At 44.0% G+C, this 19,421-nt stretch overlaps 1 protein-coding gene across 1 annotated transcript in view; it reads right to left on the bottom strand.

The window, feature by feature from the left end:
• Window positions 1–19,421, bottom strand: part of LOC143961245 (venom factor-like) — a 122,013-nt gene that overhangs the window by 84,535 nt on the left and 18,057 nt on the right. The window contains exons 6-13 of the mRNA XM_077470480.1: window positions 18,408–18,490; window positions 14,417–14,504; window positions 14,136–14,238; window positions 12,175–12,295; window positions 9,949–10,064; window positions 7,167–7,313; window positions 6,053–6,253; window positions 5,519–5,710 (exon numbers count right to left, since the gene is read on the bottom strand). Coding sequence (XP_077326606.1) covers window positions 5,519–5,710; window positions 6,053–6,253; window positions 7,167–7,313; window positions 9,949–10,064; window positions 12,175–12,295; window positions 14,136–14,238; window positions 14,417–14,504; window positions 18,408–18,490 — 1,051 coding nt within the window. The remainder of the gene's footprint in view (window positions 1–5,518; window positions 5,711–6,052; window positions 6,254–7,166; window positions 7,314–9,948; window positions 10,065–12,174; window positions 12,296–14,135; window positions 14,239–14,416; window positions 14,505–18,407; window positions 18,491–19,421) is intronic.

Genomic DNA, 19,421 nt, shown 5'->3' with positions numbered 1-19,421 from the left:
TTAACGGATGCGGCTGGCAGCTCTGCGGGTGGGCGGGCCTACCCGAGCGGCAGGAGAGGGGACATGGTATCGGTGGATGGACAAGACAGGCTGGTCGGGTACCACCGCAGGAGGGACAGCGTGGAACCACGGCAGAAGGCTGAGCTTCAGGGGTGAGACGTGCATTGCAGCAGCGGGGGTCCATGGTCTCGCCTGGGGGTCCTGGACCCGGAATATAGGTCTGAGGGTGAGCTGTCAGTCTTGGAGGAGGAGGAGCCTCACCGATGTGGCGGTGCGCCCGCTAGTTCTGGGACAGAGGTGCAGCTGCGGGATTTGTTGGGGGGCCTGCAGGATCTGGTGGGCCATTTTGCGGGGGACAGGGACAGCCCCCCTCAGGTGGCTCCTTGGGTGCAGCCCGGGAGCATCGCTGTGGCAGATGGCGGGGGTCAACTCTGGCTGTGGCACAGGGGCTTCAACGTCCCCTGGGGTGGCTATGGCAGGGCTCTCAGGAGCAGCTGCAGGTAGCAAGAAGGTGGGAGACAAAGGGAGGGTGCCGGAGACCCCGAGTAGGGCGAATGTGGTACGGAATGGACACGGCAAAATGTGAGGTGTATGCATGCTTTCAGGGTCCACTGGGAGCACATTTGAAGCAGGAGGTCCAGGATAAGATTTGCACGGGTGAGTATGTGGAGATTTTTTCGTTATTGCCCGTTATTGCGGCGGTACAGATTGAGTCTGCGTATGTTTGTTAATTGACTGCAGGCGTTTGCCCTTATGGCAAGTGTCATTGGCGAGAAAAACCCTGAACATTTTTAGGGGTTGTTCTATTATATGGATGCCATTGGTGAGGCCCACAGGGTGTATGGGGGACCTGGCTGGCTGCGGTATGATGAACAGTTTAGACAGCGCAGGGCGGTCAGGCCCTCACTTCGATGGGTTCATAAGGACAGGACATCAGCCTCTGAATGCGGTTGATGTCGGCAGCGAGGGCCCCAAATCAGCTTCAAGGGGGTGTGTTGGCAATACAATGAGAGCTCATGTAGGTTCGGGGGGTCTTGCCATTTCAAACATGAGTGGGTTGTGAGGGGTCCCATCCCTTGTCCCGTTGCTTCAAGAAAGGTAAGCGCACAAAAGGGATGATGCCAGTGAGGGTGGAAAGGATGCAGCCTTTTCCAAATAGATGCCCGGATAGAGAAGCGGCTAGACTTGTGCACAATGGAAAATTTTGTTTAGTTTCGGTTCGTTGTCTTTCGTAAAATACATCATTTCGTTCTGTTATATTCGTTATGTTACGTTAATACGTTTTCGGATAATTCGTTATTATTCGTAGAGTGTCGAATTCATCCGTTCGTATTCGTTGAAATTCGCTATTTATGTATGTATAGACATTCTTGATAATGATTCGTAGTTTGCAAAGTCATTTGTTTATTGAATCTTTTAACACACACAATGACAACGTCTCTTCTCCTCGGCTCAAATACAACACAGCACCCTTCTAACTCAGTTTTCAGGAATGCCCTTTGCCAGTAATCCATCCTCCGGCACAAAATTAATTAGCTGATTGGACTATAAGATTTACTTTGAGCTGACCTTTTGTTTCATTAGATCTTTAAAGAATTACTGAATTAATTTGAATTCATTTGAATTCATTCGTTATATTTCTTTCGTATTCGTTGTTATTCGTTATTTTTTTATTCGGACATTCGGATGCATCCGAATGTCTGAAAGATGCAAAATTCGGTTCGTTACGAAATGAATTGCACAAGCCTAGAAGCGGCTGGGATGCTGGCCTCTGGGTTTTTGGAGGGTTTTAGGATTCTGTGTTCATTGTCAGTGGTTCCACCGGTGGAGTGGAATTTGAGGTCAGTCCTGCAGCATCCAGGGGTGGTTGGAGACAAATTGGCTAAGGAGGTGGCGCTAGGTCACATGTAGGGGGGGCATTCACGGTGCGGCCTTTGCCGGATCTGGTGGTATCTCCATTGGGAGTGGTGCCTAAAAAGGAACCAAACATTTACCCTTTCTGGGTAAGCTCAATTTCAGCCTGTCGGATTATTCCAATGGGTAAGTCTGCTAGCTGCTACAGCTGGGGTTCAGGCCGCGACACATTTTATATGGCTTAACAGGGAACATTGGCAGGATTTGAAGGTTTGGTATGAGTTTCTGACCTCTTATAATGGCCGATCAGGGTGGATGTCTGGACCGGGAAGCAATTTTGACATGGAGTTGGTCATGGACACGGCGGGGTTGACTGGCTATGGCCCCTGGTGTTGGTGGAAGCAGGCTTCCTTCATAACCTGGTGCTACTGGAACTTTTTACAGTGGTTCTGGCTCTCTAGCTGTGGGGAGAAGTGTGTAGGAACCTGAAACTGAGGTTGAATTGTGACAACATGGGTGTGGTTCAAGTGGTCAACTGCATGTTAGCGTCGTCACCACCTGTAATATGGCTGCTGCTCCATTTAGTGTTGCGTTGCTTGCAGTTAAATATTTTTCTTTATGCTGTTCGGAGGCGGACGGGGTTCCTTGCCCGGGTTGGATATGGGAGCTGGCCTTGGAGTCACCGCGGGCTGGATCCAGCGATAGGTGAGTGAGTATACATGGGCGGCTTATTCAAAGGTATGGTGGGAATGGTTAGGCTTAGTGTAGGAGGTTGGGGTTAGCATGGAAGGGTCGGAGGTAAGGTTGTTGATCTTGTGCTTTGTTTCTTCTTCTGAACATGGAACGCGGGGGGTCGTGTCTGCCATTCAACGTAAGCTAAGCTCATGGGCAGGGAGGATTGGACAAAGGATTTTTGGGTTACACAGTCAGTTAAAGGTTACCGTAAGCTACACAAGAAAAAGGACGAACGGCAGCCCTGTGAGGGCGGTAAAGGAGTTTCTCGAGGTTAGACCACCTGGGGAGGGGCCATTATTATTGCACGAGGATGGGTGATATTTGTTGAAGTTCCAGTTTGTTTCGGTATTCCGGAAATGCCTCAAAGAGGAAGGCTTGGATTGCGCTGATTATGCCTCACACTCCTTCAGCAACAGGGCAGCTACTGAAGCTGACAGGTGTAGGTTGGACGAGGCGGCGTTGAAGAGGCTTGGCAGGTGGGAATCGAGGAGATTCAGAACTTACATACGCCCTCATTTAGTTGTGAATTTAAAAAAAAAGAAAGGCGGGGCCAGTTATGCCGCGTACACACGATTGGAATTTCGGCCAGTAAAAGACCGATGAGAGCTTTTCATCTGAAAATGCGACCGTGTGTATACTCCATCGGAATTTAGCTGGCTGAATTCCCGTCAGCAAAAATTTGATAGCATGTTCTCAATTTTCCAGATGGAAAAACTTTCTGTTGGAAATTCTGATCGTGTGTATGCAATTCCGATTCGCAAACACTCAGGCATGCTCAGATTCAACTACGAGATGGAAGCTATTGGCTACTAGGTATTGAACTTCCTTTTCCTAGTCCTGAATTCTGACGGGAAAATCATCAGAGCTTTTTCCGACGAGAATTCCGATCGTGTGTACATGGCATTAGCCTTTACACATATGCTGCGCTGTTGGTTGTTTTGGGTACGTGTTGTGTTTAGTGTTGCTGCTACCTTTGTTCTATTCATATTTTCATTTCAGATGGAGTGCCTATACGCCTTGTCTGGATTCTTGGTCACTCATATGCTTGTTGGGGGGGCCAGGAGAGTGGACGATAGACCAGATGGCAGACAATTGGGTATCTCTAGGAGGGAGGCTTGTGTTCGGTGGCTAGGGGTACCCGGGATGATGTGGAGCAGGGTGGTGTCGGAGGTGGAACGTTATGTGCGGCTGGATAGACCACCAGACGTTTTGGTGCTGCATGCAGGTGGGAATGATTTAATGGTCCGAACGATCAAGGGAACTGATTTCAGACGTCAAGTCCAATTTTTTTAAGCTTTTCTCGACTTTTCCTGATACGATGCTGCTGCAGTCCTATATTGTTGCGCGGACGACATGGAGAATGGCAAGATCCGTGGCGAGAATTAACAAGGCCCGCTTAAGAGTAAACAATGTGGTGGGGAGGTTTGTTGCTCGGAATGGGGGCATGGTCATAAGGCATGTCGATTTAGAAACTAATGTGGGCCTGTATTTGAGGAGTGATGGGGTACACCTATCGGTGGTGGGGATTGATCTCTAGGCGCTGCAAGATGGGATCCAGCTGGCCCCACGGGTGTGGAGGGGCACTTAAAGTTAAGGTGTTATCCTTAAGGGCTGTGTTTGTGTTTTGCTAGTCTTTGATATATGATACATGATACAGATAACTCCTTCTTACAAACATCTTTCCTAATACAAGTGCTTTGTTGCCCATTGAGGTAGGCATACCTTTTGGAGAATAGGAACTCTTTAAAGATTTTATTCAAGTCCATTAGTCCATGTCCTGGAACCAGGGCTCAAGTCCTGCAGCTCATGGGAATGATGTTCTTGTACTTTTTCCACAGCAGGAACACCGTTTTATGTTAGCAGTCGTGTCCTGCAGGGCCAACAGTACAACTGCGCATGTGTCATTCCGAAGCCTGCAAAGCTTGTACATGATCGCCCATTTTCGGGTGGGCGGGCACAGTGATATAATGGCGCCATTTTTGAATGGAAGGCAGTAACAATTGGTCTCGGCGGCCGTGGGCGTTTCACCACAGCAGAGAGCAGGAGGACAGTAGCAGTACACTGATGTGAGTGTCTCGTGGTGGCACCTCGCCACAGCAGAGAGGAGGACACTGATGTGAGGGGGACAGAGGAGGAGATTACTAGTGGGGAGTGAAGGGGGCAGAGGAGGACATTACTGTGGGGGGGGGGGTAAAGGGGGCAGAGGTGGACATACTGGTGGTGGTGAGGGGTACAGAGGAGGACATTACTCTGGAGGGAGGAGGTGAAGGGGGCAGAGGTGGACATTACTAAGTTAGGCTGAAGGGGGCAGAGGAGGACATTACTGGGGGGGAGGGGACAGAGAAGGATAGTGTTCTGGGGGCAGGGTTTAAGTCATGCAGAAACGCATGGGAACACACTTTTTTATTTTTGAGGTGGGGGGAATCTTGGGTGAGCTCCCACACTTTTTTCCCAGGATGTAACCCCTGCCTGGAACTCTGGCAAGGTTCCCGCCAAGGGGGGTAAAAATAAGTAAGGTATCAATCACATACTCAGCACACCTCCAATTCCCTTCCCATACATGGAGCGACCTTTCTTTTACTCAGAGGCAGTACTTATTAACTGTTGGCCCCAGCAGAGGGTGGTGCCACCTAAAAAGCCTGGGAAAACCTGACCAGCAGGGTTAACCCCTGACCTCCCAAAGGTACCAACTCAGCAAGGCAACATAATTAAACCACACAATATGTAGTACTAACAAAGAATGACTAAAACAAAACAAAAAAACAAACAGACACATAAGGCATAACAATCCCTTAGTAAGCACCTCTTTACAGGATGATTATATATTACATACACAGTAATCCACATTGTTATTACATATACAGTAATCGCATAAACTAAGTTAGAAAAGAGCATATTAATTAAGTTTAAAGAAAGTGATGGTGCTCACCGTTCCCATGCAGTTATCTGCCACGTCCACCCAAATAGAGTCAGATACAATGTCGTTTCCTACAATATAATATGCTATTATTCTGAACGATGGTATGTAATCCACTGTGATCGGCATGTTCATTGTCACCAGGGCCTGGCCAGCCAGCCGTTGTTGTCTGTCTACTTTCAAAACCCTGCCCTTGTTCATGATCTGTTGAGAGGCATAAGGAATCATAAAAATCACATAAAAAAGTGCCCTCCTTAACTCCAATGAAAAAGAAAAAAAAGGAAAAGAAAAAAAAATCATATTACATCGCTGGTAATAGGTTGTGTTATAACTGTCCTACACATTAAGTCAAGGTGGGATACCAACTGGATCTTGATCACACATGGATGGAAGGTTTGTCCTGGAGTGGGGGCCTCCCAAATGAACCAACAAAGGATTCAACAATCTTATCATAATTTGCTTTACATTATCAAATTGCTGGGGTGACCTTATATCTTATTTTAGAGGCTAACATCCCATGGAGAAGATGTAAAACAGTAGAATTACCACGTAGGTGAAGTGTGTGATTTGGTTTTGAACTGCAGCATTGGTGTTGCGGATGTTGAAGTTCACATTAAGGTTATCTCCAGGTTTGACCTCAGAAGTGGTGATACCAATATGTAGGTAATTGCCGTTTGAGCTGAAGGCAACCGCTGTCATCGTTGCAGAGGCTTCTCTGTCTGCCTGCAAACCCTGAGATGTTTTCACCTATAGCAGAGAATATGATATAGTATAAAGTTTCATTTTGAAAACGGATAAAATAATGCAGAATTTATTCCTCCCACATTGAAACAGCCCCCATTTCCAGATATAATCGAGCAGTTGTGGTAGACTTATCTGACATTGAAGGCCTCAGTGTGGCCCTGGACATCAACAAAGGGTCACATAAAGTACTCAGTGTATGTAATGCTACATGGAATTGTCAAAGACTGCAGAAATGCTACAGTAGATGGTCAGAGACTGCAGATATGCTACAGGAGATGTTCTGATACTCTAGACATACTACAGGAGATGGTCAGGGACTCCAGACATGCTACAAGTGATTGTCAGAGACTGAAGACATGTTTCAAGAGTTGGTCAGCAAAGACTGTAGAGGTGAGGTGGTCAAGCATTGCAAGCATTCTACAGGAGATGATCAGAGACTGTACATGCTACAAGAAAAGTAAGAGACTGCAGACATATTACAGGCATGGTTTAATACTGGGGACATACTGTTGGCTTTTCACAAACGAGCACTAGAGATTCTTTTATTGTCTCTTTACAAATCAATGCTCCAACATTTGTGCACCTTATGTACAGCCCGATTAAAATGACTGTCATCACATATGACAGTTGTCTCAGAAAGATCCATGATAAAAGGCCAGAGGAAAAAAAAAAGGGACATAGAATGAACAACACAGAAAAAGCTAGATGTTTCAGACTTTGGGCTTTTACCCGGCCACATTTCAGCATTAAACCCCATAAAATATGATAGCAGTTATGTCCACTAGATGAATGTTATCAACTATCTTCAAATTTAAAAGACGGGGATAACAATGACATACAATATAGATGAACAGAGATTTCAGCAGACAATAGGAGACCTCCTCTTGAGACCAGGAGGGTACAGAGGGTCACTCACAGTTATTGGCAGGCGATTGATATTAGCGGCAGTGTTCAACGTCAGTCGAGATGTTCCCTCAGGTCCAGTCAAACCTTCAATGTTTCCCGGTTGTGCCACCACCCTGATCCGGTTAGCTGGAGAACCATCGGGGTTTGTGACAAACACCTGAGGAATAGGAAAGAAAGCACAGCCAGCCTTAGATTCTATGGTGCAACATTTTATGAAAGGCACTCCCTTTTTTGCTCAGTTTTCTTAAAATCTATAAAATTGGCACTTATACCTTTTATGAAATTTTTAGCAAGACTTTCACTCCAAGATTTTGGGGTGGCAACTGACATACCAACAAGAAAGGAAAGGGAAAAGGAAAAAGGAAAGTGAAAGGGAAAAGAAAGAAGTGAAAGGGAAAAGAAAAAGAAATGAAAAAGGAAAAGAAAAGGGGACGCGAAAAAGAAAGGAAGGGAAAAGAAAGAAGATGAAAAGGAAAAGAAAGGAAAGTAGGGGTATATATAGACTCATGTTGTTTTTGTTTCTATTCTTTCTATATGCCGTGATGAGGTACTACTGTTGCCTGATTAGACAAGTGAACAGAGCCCGAGCAGATGATGTTGCCCTGAAGCCCAACCCAAGTACAAGACATAGAGGATCCCAGACCGACCCGCCTTCATGTCCTCCTCTAAGTCATCCTTCCTGAAGAACAGAGTCTACATGTCAAGCTGTGTTTTCCTTTTTATGGACTCATATGGACTGTAAGGACAGATTCATTTCCAGGTGTAAGAAGAAGATCAAGATTCATTGAGAGACACATGGGAGCATATGACAAGAGGAGGAACCGGTGTGTAAATTTTATGAAGATGTATTCAATACGTATTGTCATAGTGTCTCCCAGTGTTAGTACTCCCACAGCCCACTCTAAAGAGCTGACTGGGGCAGACTGACGCTGGTTGAGATCCGTTTGGTAGTGGAAAACTTTCTGAGGTTGGAGAGAAGTGTTTGCAGAGTGGGGAAATGTCCGCCGGCGAAGGGCCCCTGTGCGATGCACAGAACGATCATCTGGAAAGGATGTGTTCGCTATGCAAAGACATCATCAGTTTAGTGGATGTGCGCTCATTTCACCCCTGTATGCCTGATCAACATTTTTGGGGTGCCATGGCTTACACCTGCAGATAATCTCCCATCAGCAGAAACGGTAGTGTGTTCTCTGAACAAAGCAGAATAAGGATTCACGAACATAAGGTAAAAATGGGAGTCTTTGCTGGGCGACAATATTCCGAATGGCCTCAACCCTGTTTAGTGTACCCCTTGACCCTGACCCCTCCCTTGCCTTACTTAACCTCCCCCCACAAGACTACACTAAGGCACAATTGTGCCTTCTCCCTTCAACTCACCACGGCTGCAAAGCAGACAATAGCGAAAGCTTGGAAGACCCCACTCCTGAACATTGCGGAAGTTAAAAATAGAGTTACCCAGGCCATGATACATAGTAAAATTGAAGCCACAATATTGGATAGAATTCCTCAACATCTTAAAATTTGGCGCCCATGGTCGGACCATTATCTCCCTCCTGGCTTTGATAGACATCTCTTGGAGCCTTGAGCCTTACCCACGGAGGTTGAAGGTGGACCCTACTTCTTCATGAAACACATGAGCCACCTGGCCAGTACCCTTTCCTCCCTTACTCTACTCTGTTTTTCCTTATCTACTCTTACCGTTTATCTCTATTTTTGGTTCCCCTTTTCTTTTTCCCCTTTCTTTTCTTTTTTTCTCCCACTTTCCTTTTCATTCAATAAGTCCCTTTGGTAATGAAGCCTATACTGCACATTACGCATCCATTACTGTTGCCCAGTTTGTCCGGGCAGAGTATCTCCCCTATTGATTATTTTACTATAATTATTAGGCCTACGCCCCCACGTTAACAGTACTATTGTTGATTATATGTTTATGCTTTACCTTGTGCTTTAACGAGATGTATATTCTGCACCTCTGCATATAGTCCTCACTTTTTTCTGTGCAAATGCTCTGCTAGAAACTGTTTCCCTGTGAAAACGTTTTTGTAACAGTGACTGGTTTTTCGCTTGTTATCAATAAAAATATTTGAATGAAAATGGGAGTCTTTGAATTGTTGTGGTCGGGAAAAGTGTTCATGATCTTAGACTTCCTGTGATTATACTGAAGATAGCTTACAGAGACAGAGGGCTGGAGATCGTACATGCTGCCCCCGTCCAGACATGCCCATAGGACTCCCCTAGTCATTGTTCATTGGTTGTTGTATAACCCATCCTGTTTGAGGGAATGCCTGTGCTTAATTGGTCGATTGTGAAACCATGAGACTCTATTGTTTATATGAATAAAAGTTGGCTCCCAGGAAGAGATCAGGGCAGATGAAGGAGCGATGGAGCTAAGATGGTGATTATGTCTGTTTACTGGGGAACTGTGGGTTATTTAAAGATGCATTATACCATTAGACTGAATGTGTGCTTATTAAAAGAGGATAGTGGGTTTTTCCACAACAGAATCAGTGAATTAAATTTTACATATGTTCTGCTTTTATTCCTTAAAAATTGAATAAGCACTATGTGGTTCCCAAGTGTTAAGTGATATCGGGTAGGTGTACAGCATTGCTTTATGTTTGATGATCTGTTTGAATCATAACACTAATCCATCATTTCTTTTCTACAGTGAAGCTGTGTTTGGATCAGGCCAACTCAGTAGATGCCTTCAAGAAGATGTAAGGTTAAATTCCAGACATTTCACTTTCTAAATGCTATCAACATATTTTAGATAAGATGCACAACATCCTTACCGTAAGGTCAAAGGGCATTCCAGGCTTGAAATACTTAGAAGTTTTAGTGAAGAGGATTTTATAGGGAGATTTCACAATATGAATATTTTCTAACTCGGCTTCCACCATTTCACTGCCTGGAAGAGAGAAGGAACAGGTGTTTAAATGGCACATCTCTAAAATGGAATAGATAAATGTAAAATATTTGAAACAGCTACAACGCTTTTTCTTACTTAGAAAATAATCCTTTTGTTTTGGGTGTAATGAGGAAATGTTTTCCCTTCTCTCTTTGTTATGGTGCCCAAACAGGAAGTGAAGGAAGTCTCTTCAGATGGGTTGCAAAGAACAAATACAACTATTTTTTATTTATTTGTGGGTTACAGTTGGGGTTTATTGGTTTATTCATGGGAATACAGATAAACAAAAATATGTTTTTTTTCTCTCTCTCATTTTTATGTATGTTTTGATAATGTCAGGGCGCTTGCTAATTTTTTGAGGGATACCTCAAGCTCTTTTTACCATATTGTATCCATTATTATAGTTTGGAGTTAAAGGGATTTCCCTAGTTTTGTGGTGTTAATTTAAGGGCATCACTCTGGGAGGTAGGACAGAACGTATTTACCTTTATGCTGATGATATTATTTTGTATATGCAGAACTCTTATACCACCTTAACAGTGGCTATGTAGATGCTTGAGACCTTTGGAATGTACAGTATTCAGGGCTCAAGATTAATTGGGAGAAATCTGCTTTAATGCCTTTATATCCTGCATCGTGGACTGATGTCTGGTCTCATTCTCCACTAAAGGTAGTTACCTCTTTTAAATATTTGGGGATCTTAATCACAGTGTACCCGTCTGATGCATTAGCAGCTTACATAGCTCCCCTAATGGAATTTTTTTAAATCAAAAAAAATTGTTGCCAAAAGCCTATGTTGGGTTTCCACAAATCAGACCTGTTTATAGTAACATTGCCTTCTCTGCATCTGGGTACTGCTGGTCTGTAGCCACCAAAAAACAGGAAGCTGTTTTTTCCAGTAGAGGGCGAACAAACCCCACTTCCAGTTTTTTTTTTTGTCAAAGCTAAATTGAACAACCTGAAGTTAGATGCTGATTGGCTACCATGCACACCTGCACCAGATTTTGCACTCTCCAGTTTTAGTAAATCAACCCCAGTGTATCTTACTGGAGACTCAGGTAAGCTGCTGCTCATGAATAATCCTTTTATCACTTATTATGGGCCCACCGGCCATTACAAAATATTTTTGTCATTTATCTTATCTTAGCCTATTTGGGACCTATCATTTTAGATCTCCAGGGCGATGCACAGCAGTTCCTACCATGAGTTACTCTTGCCCATCTTTCTTCCCCCTGGTTTGTATGTGGGGGTAGTGCAATCTCCCTTGTACCCCTGAATCCTTCTTACCCCTTGGCTACATATGATTTGCTTTTTTTATTCAGGTCAGCCATTCATCAGCATTTATGGGGATTTGTATTTAACCACTCCCCTTCCTTTCCTTCACTTCCCTTTCCATATATATATATATATATATATATATATATATATATATATATATATATATATATATATATATTATGATCTATATACAGTATATATATTTTATAGTTTCTACACAACATCCACCCACATTTGTCCCCCAAGTCTGCCGTAATGGAGCATTGGCAGTGCCACAGTCTTGACTTTGTCTAGTGTGTTGGTTTATGCTGGTAAACGCCACTGTCTTCCTTTCCCCATCTACCAATTCTACATACATATTTTTTGTTTTGTTTTGTTTTTTGGATATTAAGTGTATTTTGTTATTTATTTCAGATTCTATCCAGTCTGCTCCTCCTGAAGAAGCTGTAGAATTCCTTGTAACACTTGGAAGAGTACTTGTCTATTGATGACCCGCTAAACCTTGTGTCTCCATTTTGGAGTACACTAAGTATTAGTGAAACAAATGTATAGACAGACTGTATTTCAACACACCTTTTAAAAATTGGAATCGATGCCCTCTTCTCTATATCTGGATATTCTGTTTTTATCTTTTTGTATAAAAAAAAAACCCTTAATTTTACTCCACGTGTATTGTGCCCAAGGTGCTGAGATACTCCAATTCTCTTTTTTAAGGAGACTGCTAGAGGAATTGTCTCCTTTCCATTTCCCAGTGTATCGGTACCTACATAGTACTGAAATATCATCATTAACATGTAATGAATTCCCTGTGAAGGTCCCTTCCATTACTCACCTGAGTCAGTAACTACTGTGACAGACATGTAAAGGGAGAACTGGAGCATGTCATCTTCTTTCTTAAAATTCTGCACAAAATCTTTTCTCTCTAAGGTAACCGAGCCATCTCCATTTTCGATCTAAGTGAGAAAACATGAGAAAAAAAAAAAAGAATGTATTGTTAACTACTTCACCCCAAAAGGTTTCATCCCCTTAATGACCAGGCCATTTTTTACGATACGGCACTGCATTACTTTAACTGACAATTGTGCGGTCATACCACGCTGTACCCAAATAAAACTAATTTCCTTTTTTCCCCACAAATAAAGCCTTCTTTTGGTGGTATTTGATCACCTCTGTGGTTTTTATTTTGTGCGCTATAAACAAAAAAAGACTGGGATATTTTTAAGGTATTTTTATTTATTGTATTTTTTTTCCTAGTAATGCTGACGATTAACGGTTTTTAGCGGGATTGCAACACTGCAGTGTAAAAATCAGACACCTAACTGACACTTGTGACACTTTTTTGGGAACCAATGACAGTGTTACAGTGATCAGTGCTAAAAATATGCACTGTTGCTGTACTAATGCCACTGGCAGGGAAGGGGTTAACACCAGGGGCGATCAAAGGGTTAAATGTGTCCCTAGGAGGTGCTTGCTAACTGTGTGGGGGATGGACTGACTGGAGGAACACAGAGATTCGTATTCTCCTCTGTCAGAACGGCAATCTTCCTTGTTTGCAGATTGTCGTTCTGCCTCTCTGGGGAAGGATCAGCGGGTCCTGACAGAGGCATGCTGTTTGTCTCCCCCTCTGACCAATCAACGCGCGTGTGCCTTGTCTATCTCACAAAATGATGTAGAGATATGTGTTGTTTCGTGCAATAGAGCCGCCCTGCCACAGTATTTTTGCTGTAGGCGGCCTTTAAGAGTTTAAAAAGACTATGATGCATTGTGAGTGTAAATATACCATACTGTGTGTGAAAGGTGTGAAAAAATGCTGTAAATTAAAGCGGAGGTCCGCCGATTAAATTTTTTATTTTTTTAAGTCAGGAGCTACAAATACTGCAAATACTACTGTTAAAATATGGACACCTGTCCAGGGCGCCTGCAATGTCGGCACCAGAGGCCGATCTTTGCCTTGGCTGTCAGGTGCTGCCGCCACCATCTTTGGTAAGGGAATCAGGAAGTGAAGCCTTGCGGCTTCACTTCCTGGTTCCCTACTGCGCATGCGCAACCTCGCGCTGTGCTATCCCACTGGTCCCTGCTGTGTTCTGGGACCTGTGTGTCTCCCATAAGATAGTGGGGGGATGGAGAAGGTGCTGTAAGTGGCATAGATACCAGCGGGTGGCTTGGGTATCTATGCCTGGAAGTGGGAGCAAAATACCTGTATTAGACAGGTATCTGCTCCCCCCTCCCCCCTGAAAGGTGCCAAATGTGACACAGAATGGGGGGGGGGGGGGGAACCGGAAAAACAGAAGTTCAATTTTTGGATGAAAAAAAACTTACTGGCTGGATCGCCAGGTGAAAATAAGAAAGAAAAAGACACTAAAAAAATAAAATTAATGCAGCCACCACATCCAATGACTGGTAAGCTGCAATATAATACATTTTTGGTGTTGGGTTTAATACCACTTTAACCTCTTGACACCGACCACATGCAAATAAGCAGTCTCTCGGTGGGTGGGCCTTGGTGCGGCTGCAGATTGGTGCCGGGCACTGCGTGCCCCTGGCACAGTTACCAGAAGCTACCAGAAGAACGCAAAGCTCCTGATCGCTGCTTGTGATCGGGAGCTTTCTGATCATGTGACCGCTGTGACAGCCAATCACAGCAGTCGCATTATCATAAAAACCACCCCATCTCTCGGCATCCTAAAACTGTTAAAGGGCCAGGAGGCACCGGCTCCAATGGATTAAGGAGAAGGGCCTAACTTTTAAAAATGTTTTGAAAATAAAAGTTGAACTGAAATATACGCTTCTAACCTGAATCCTCCTAAGGGTGTTCGGAAAGCTTGTCTTTACCCCGTCCTTCGCTACTCCAAACAATACAAAGGCTGAACCCTGCACCTCTTTGCCATAGAGGTACCTGAGAAAAGAAATAGAAGAACGCGGTAAATAAACCAACCAATGAAACATTTGTCAATGAACAAAGCACATTTCCTGTACAGATATTACCGATCACTACAATAGATATCACCCATACCCCAAAAATCTGCATATTTTGATAAAACCATTTTTACATCACATATTTACACTGAACTCACTTTACTTTTAAATCCACGACAAATTCTTGATCATCAAAGTAAAAGAATTTTTGGTCTGGAATCAGTTGGATCTCAAATGTCGGCAATACTAAAAACAGAGAAAAAGGGTATTAGGAAGTTCCACATTTATTTTTACCTTGACAGTGCAGAACAAAATACTTATAGCCCAACAGAACTTTCAGTTTAAACACTTACTGACCGCGCTATAGCCGAATGACAGCTACAGCATCACCGGCTAGTTCTGGGACGCTGTCATATGATGATGTGCCATGACCACGCCCCCGCCATGCGCCCTGTGATCGCAGTGTCTGGAGAACAGATTGAGGTAACGAGCCAATCAGCGGCTCTTTACCACATGATCAGCTGTGTCCAATCACAGCTGATCATATATCTAAACAGAAGCCGGATATCGGCAATCCTTTCCACACACTGACAGCATGAGGATGGATAAGAGAGACAATAACTGGCTTGTGTAAAATGGACATGCACACTGATAATCAGAGCGTAGATTACCAGCGTCCTGATTATCAGTGCAGTCCCAACAGTGCCCAACAGTGCCCACCAGTGCTGCCAATGTGGGCCCACTGGTGCTGCTAATCAGTGCACATCATTGACTTCTCATCAGTGTCACTTATCAGTGCTGCCTACCAGTGCTCACTAGTACAGTCTATCAGTGCCTATCAGTGCCACCTGTCAGTGCCACCTTTCAATGCAGCCTCATCAGTGCCCATCAGTGCCACCTACCAGTGCCCATCAGTGCTCCCTATCAGTGCTGCCTATCAGTGCCCATCAGGGCCACCTATCAGTGCCCACCAGTGCTATGTCATCAGTGCCCATCAGTGCAGCCTATCAGTGCCCATCAATGCCCATCAGGGTCGCCTCATCAGTGCCTATCAGTGCCCATGAGTGCAGCTTATCAATGCCCAACAGTGCAGCCTTATCAGCGCATGTCAGTAAAGGAGAAAAATGAACTGCTGCTTATCAGTTCATTAGTGCTACCATTCAGTGCACATCATTGCCTCCTCATCAGTGTCGCCTATCAGTGCTGCCTAACAGTGCCTACCAGTGCCATCTATCAGTGCCCATCAGTGCCGCCTCTCAGTGCCCACCAGTGCCACCTTTCAATGCAGCCTCATCCGTGCCCATCAGTGCCACCTACCAGTGCCCATCAGTGCTGCCTATCAGTGCCACCTATCAGTGCCACCTATCAGTGCCCACCAGTGCTATCTCATCAGTGCCCATCAGTGCAGCCTATCAGTGCCCATCAATGCCCATCAGGGCCGCCTCATCATTGCCTATCAGTGCCACCTCATCAGTGCCCATCAGTGCAGCTTATCCATGCCCAACAGTGCACGTCAGTAAAGGAGAAAAATGAAAATGATCTGTTTGCAAAACTTTTTTTTTCAAAATTTGCGGCCTTTATTCATTTATTTAGCAAAAAATAAAAATAAAAATCCCAGTAGTGATCAAATATCACCAAAAGAAAGCTCTAGTTGTGTGAATAAAATGATAATATGTCTTATGAGTATAGTGTTGCATGACCTCACAATTGTCATTCAAAGTGTGACAGCGCTGAAAGATAAAAATTGGCCTGGGCAAGAAGGGGGTATAAGTGCCCAGTAGGCAAGTGGTTAAGCCAGTTACATTCCAGGTGCATCAAAACTAAAGGTGTTTAAAATCTTACATTTTAGTTCCCTCAGAAAGTAGTCACATTCTGAGTAGAAATGCCTATCCTCTGGCAGCATGTTGCAGAGTGGGACTCTTTCTTTCTGCTCGGAAGCAGTGGCCTCTCTGCAGTGGCCTCTACTGAGTCAGACCTAGGCCTATGGAATCGCTCCCGACTGTCCTTGATTTCAAGGGACAGTCCTTGATTTCAAGCGACTGTCCCTGATTTGGAGCAATGTCCCTCTGTCCTCCAAACCTGTCCCTCATTTTGGTCTGATCTATGTAGATGTATATAAAATGCACTTTTTATCTATCAAAAATGTTTCCCTGCGCTAAACCTTTCATCTGATTTCTAAATTGCAGTGAAAAAAGCACTTGTGGGTTTAACTAATAATTTTTTGTATAATTCTTCTTTAAGGGGTGTGTCCTATGCCTACATAATTTTCCTAATAGGTGTTCCTCATTCCCATCTCAAAAAGTTAGGAGGTATGGCTATGGCTCTGCTTTTAGCAGAAAGCATGATCTTTTCTAAACTATAAGTCTGACTCGGGAGGGGCTGTGTTGGACCTCTGCTGAAAGACCACTGCTTCCACACAGACAACAAAGATCCTTCCATGCATCCTACTGGCAGGGGACAGGCGTCTCTACTCAGGATGTGGATGCTTTAGAAAGGAAGACGTTGTGCATCCTTTTCTTGTGATTTACCTGGAATCCAATGGAACTCCCTTCCCCAATCTGTCTGATTATCTCCTACTCTGTGCCCTTGTACACACGGTCGGAGATTCCGACGGAATGTTTCCTATCGGACCGTTTTGTCGGATATTCCGACTGTGTGTGGTCTGCATCGGACTGTTTCCGTCGGAATATCCGACGGACCAACTTTTCCAACTTGCCGGTAAAATTTTCCGACAAAATGCTCCGGTCATGTGTAGCCTACTCCAACGGACAAAGTGCCACGCATGCCCAGATCAAATTCCTAGACCAAAGCCATTGGCTACTAGCCTGAACGTAGTACCGTCGTAAAGAAATAACGTCATCACGTTATGTACAATCGGATTTTCCGACAACTGAGTCCAACCGTGTGTATGCAACATCACTTCCGGACCTCTTCCGGAATTAATCAGTCGGAATTAATCAGACGGATTTGGTTGCCGGAATCTCTGACCGTGTGTAGGGGGGCTGTCAATTTTTAGACAATCCCTAAAACAAATCTCTTCAGAGAGGCCTACTCTGCCCCACCTAACAACTGTCCTTTTTTTTTTCTCCATCAGCCCATCCCCACAGCTATTATCCTCTGTATCTCCTGACCCTCCCTCTTAGATTGTAAGCTCTATAGAGCAAAGCCCTGTTAATAGCATCATGGGCCCCTGGGCGAAGTAATGCACTGATGCCACTACCAGCCTTGTGCACCTACTTTCAAGATAGGTGATAGAATTAAACATATACTGTATGTATTATTACTTACAATAAAATTTGATTATAAACAATAAGAAAACATGCCATAAATCAAAGACTAATCCACACAAAGGATACAGTACAGGGGGAGTCAGGAAGGCACAATACTGGGATCAGGAGGGCACATTACAGGTTCTGGGATACTGGGATGACACGGCCATCACTGGACAGCTTAGTAAAAAGGGTGACTGTCCCGGTAAAATTCGGGACAGTTGGCAAGTATGATGTAATGCAAAATTATCATTGGACCCCCATGCACCTGGGGTACCTAGGCAGTGCCTAGGGGTGTCCATGCATTAAGACAGCCCTACTAATGAGTAGGGCCTTCGGATTCCTCCTGTATTGAATTGTATTGTAATGTACCCCCGTGTTCTAAAGTGCTGTGCAAACTTTTGCCACTATAAGAATCCTGTATAATAATAATCTATTTAATAATTTAATTTTAACTACTGGAAGTTTATTTGGACTTAAAAAAAACTAAAATCTAATAAAAATCATCATCAAAAATAATATTCACTTTTGGACACCTTGAAGTCTATTTTATTTGTATATTATTTCACACAAAATTCGCACAACTTTCAACTCAAAATTCACAAATTTTTATATTTTTATTCAAATGAAAAAAGTTTGGATCCTGCGTGAACATTGTGTGAATTTGAATGCAAACATTTGTTAATAAATTCATGATTGTTTTGTATTAATTTTATTAAAGTAGAGCACAGCACAAAGATCTATAACTAAAATGTAGCCAACTGCAACAAATCTGATTGACTTTGGGGTGGTTTGCTCCACATGGACTGAAGTATTCTTCTGTGGACAGTCTGTTATTGGTGACCCTACATTTTTTTTTCTAAAGGTAAAAACCTCTTACCATATTCCTTCACTTCGAAATTTGTGGTATAGTTCTGAAGAGGAGAGTCTTCGAATCTTGCTGCTATGGTCCATGCCCCCACACTGCATAAGAAAAATGTGCATCAGTTTCATCCCCATGCATATGGAACATCTCATTCATTTATGGTAGATAACACCCACCAGGATCCATCAAGGCATGGCCTCCACTAAAGCTCTGAGGGTATGCTGTGGTATCTGGCACCAAGCCAACAGTAGCAGATCCTTTAAAGGGGTTGTGAACTATTGAGGTTTCTTACCTTAATGCATTAAGGTGAAAAACCTCCCATGTTGCAGCTGCTCCCCAGAGCCCCCCTTTTACATACCTGAAGCCGGTCTTTCCATCGATGGGAATGAGCACACCAGCTCCAGCCGGTGTCTCGGGTCCTGATTGGATAGATTGATAGCAGCGCAGCCATTGGCTCCCGCTGCTGTTAATCAAATCCAATGAAATTGGACCTGGAAGGGGAGTCCTGTTCTCTGTGTCAATGGACGCAGCAGCAGGACTTGGGAGCATGCCCGCACGAGTGCCCCCCAGGGAGAGTGGCTCTCCAATGAGGCACTCAAGAAGAGGAGAAGCCAGGAGAGGAGGATCAAAACCAACTGCACAGAGGAGGTAAGTATTTTTTTTTTGTTTTATAAGAACCTTTAGATATCCTTTAAGTCCTGTAAGCTATGAGGTGGGACTTCCATGGATCAGACTTGTTTTTCCAGCATATCTCATAGATGCTTGATTGGACTGAGATCTGGAGAATTTAACACCTCAAACTTGTTGTGTTCCTCAAACCATTCTTGAATTCATCAGACCAGGCCCCCTTCTTCCATTGCCCTGTGGTCCATTTCTGATGCTCATGTGCCCATTGTAAGTACTTTTGGCTGTGGACACGGGTCAGCATGGGCAACCTGGTCTGCGGCTACACGGCCTCATACACTGAAAATTGTGATACACTGTGTGTTCTGACACCTTTCTATTTCGAACCAGCATTCATTTTTTTCA

This window comes from Lithobates pipiens, unplaced genomic scaffold (genome assembly GCF_037356315.1).
Source record: "Lithobates pipiens isolate NorthernLeopardFrog02 unplaced genomic scaffold, aLitPip1_a1.2 Scaffold_8, whole genome shotgun sequence".
NCBI lineage: Eukaryota > Metazoa > Chordata > Amphibia > Anura > Ranidae > Lithobates > Lithobates pipiens.
Note: the sequence above shows the minus strand (reverse complement) of the source record. Positions and strands in the feature narration are given on the sequence as shown.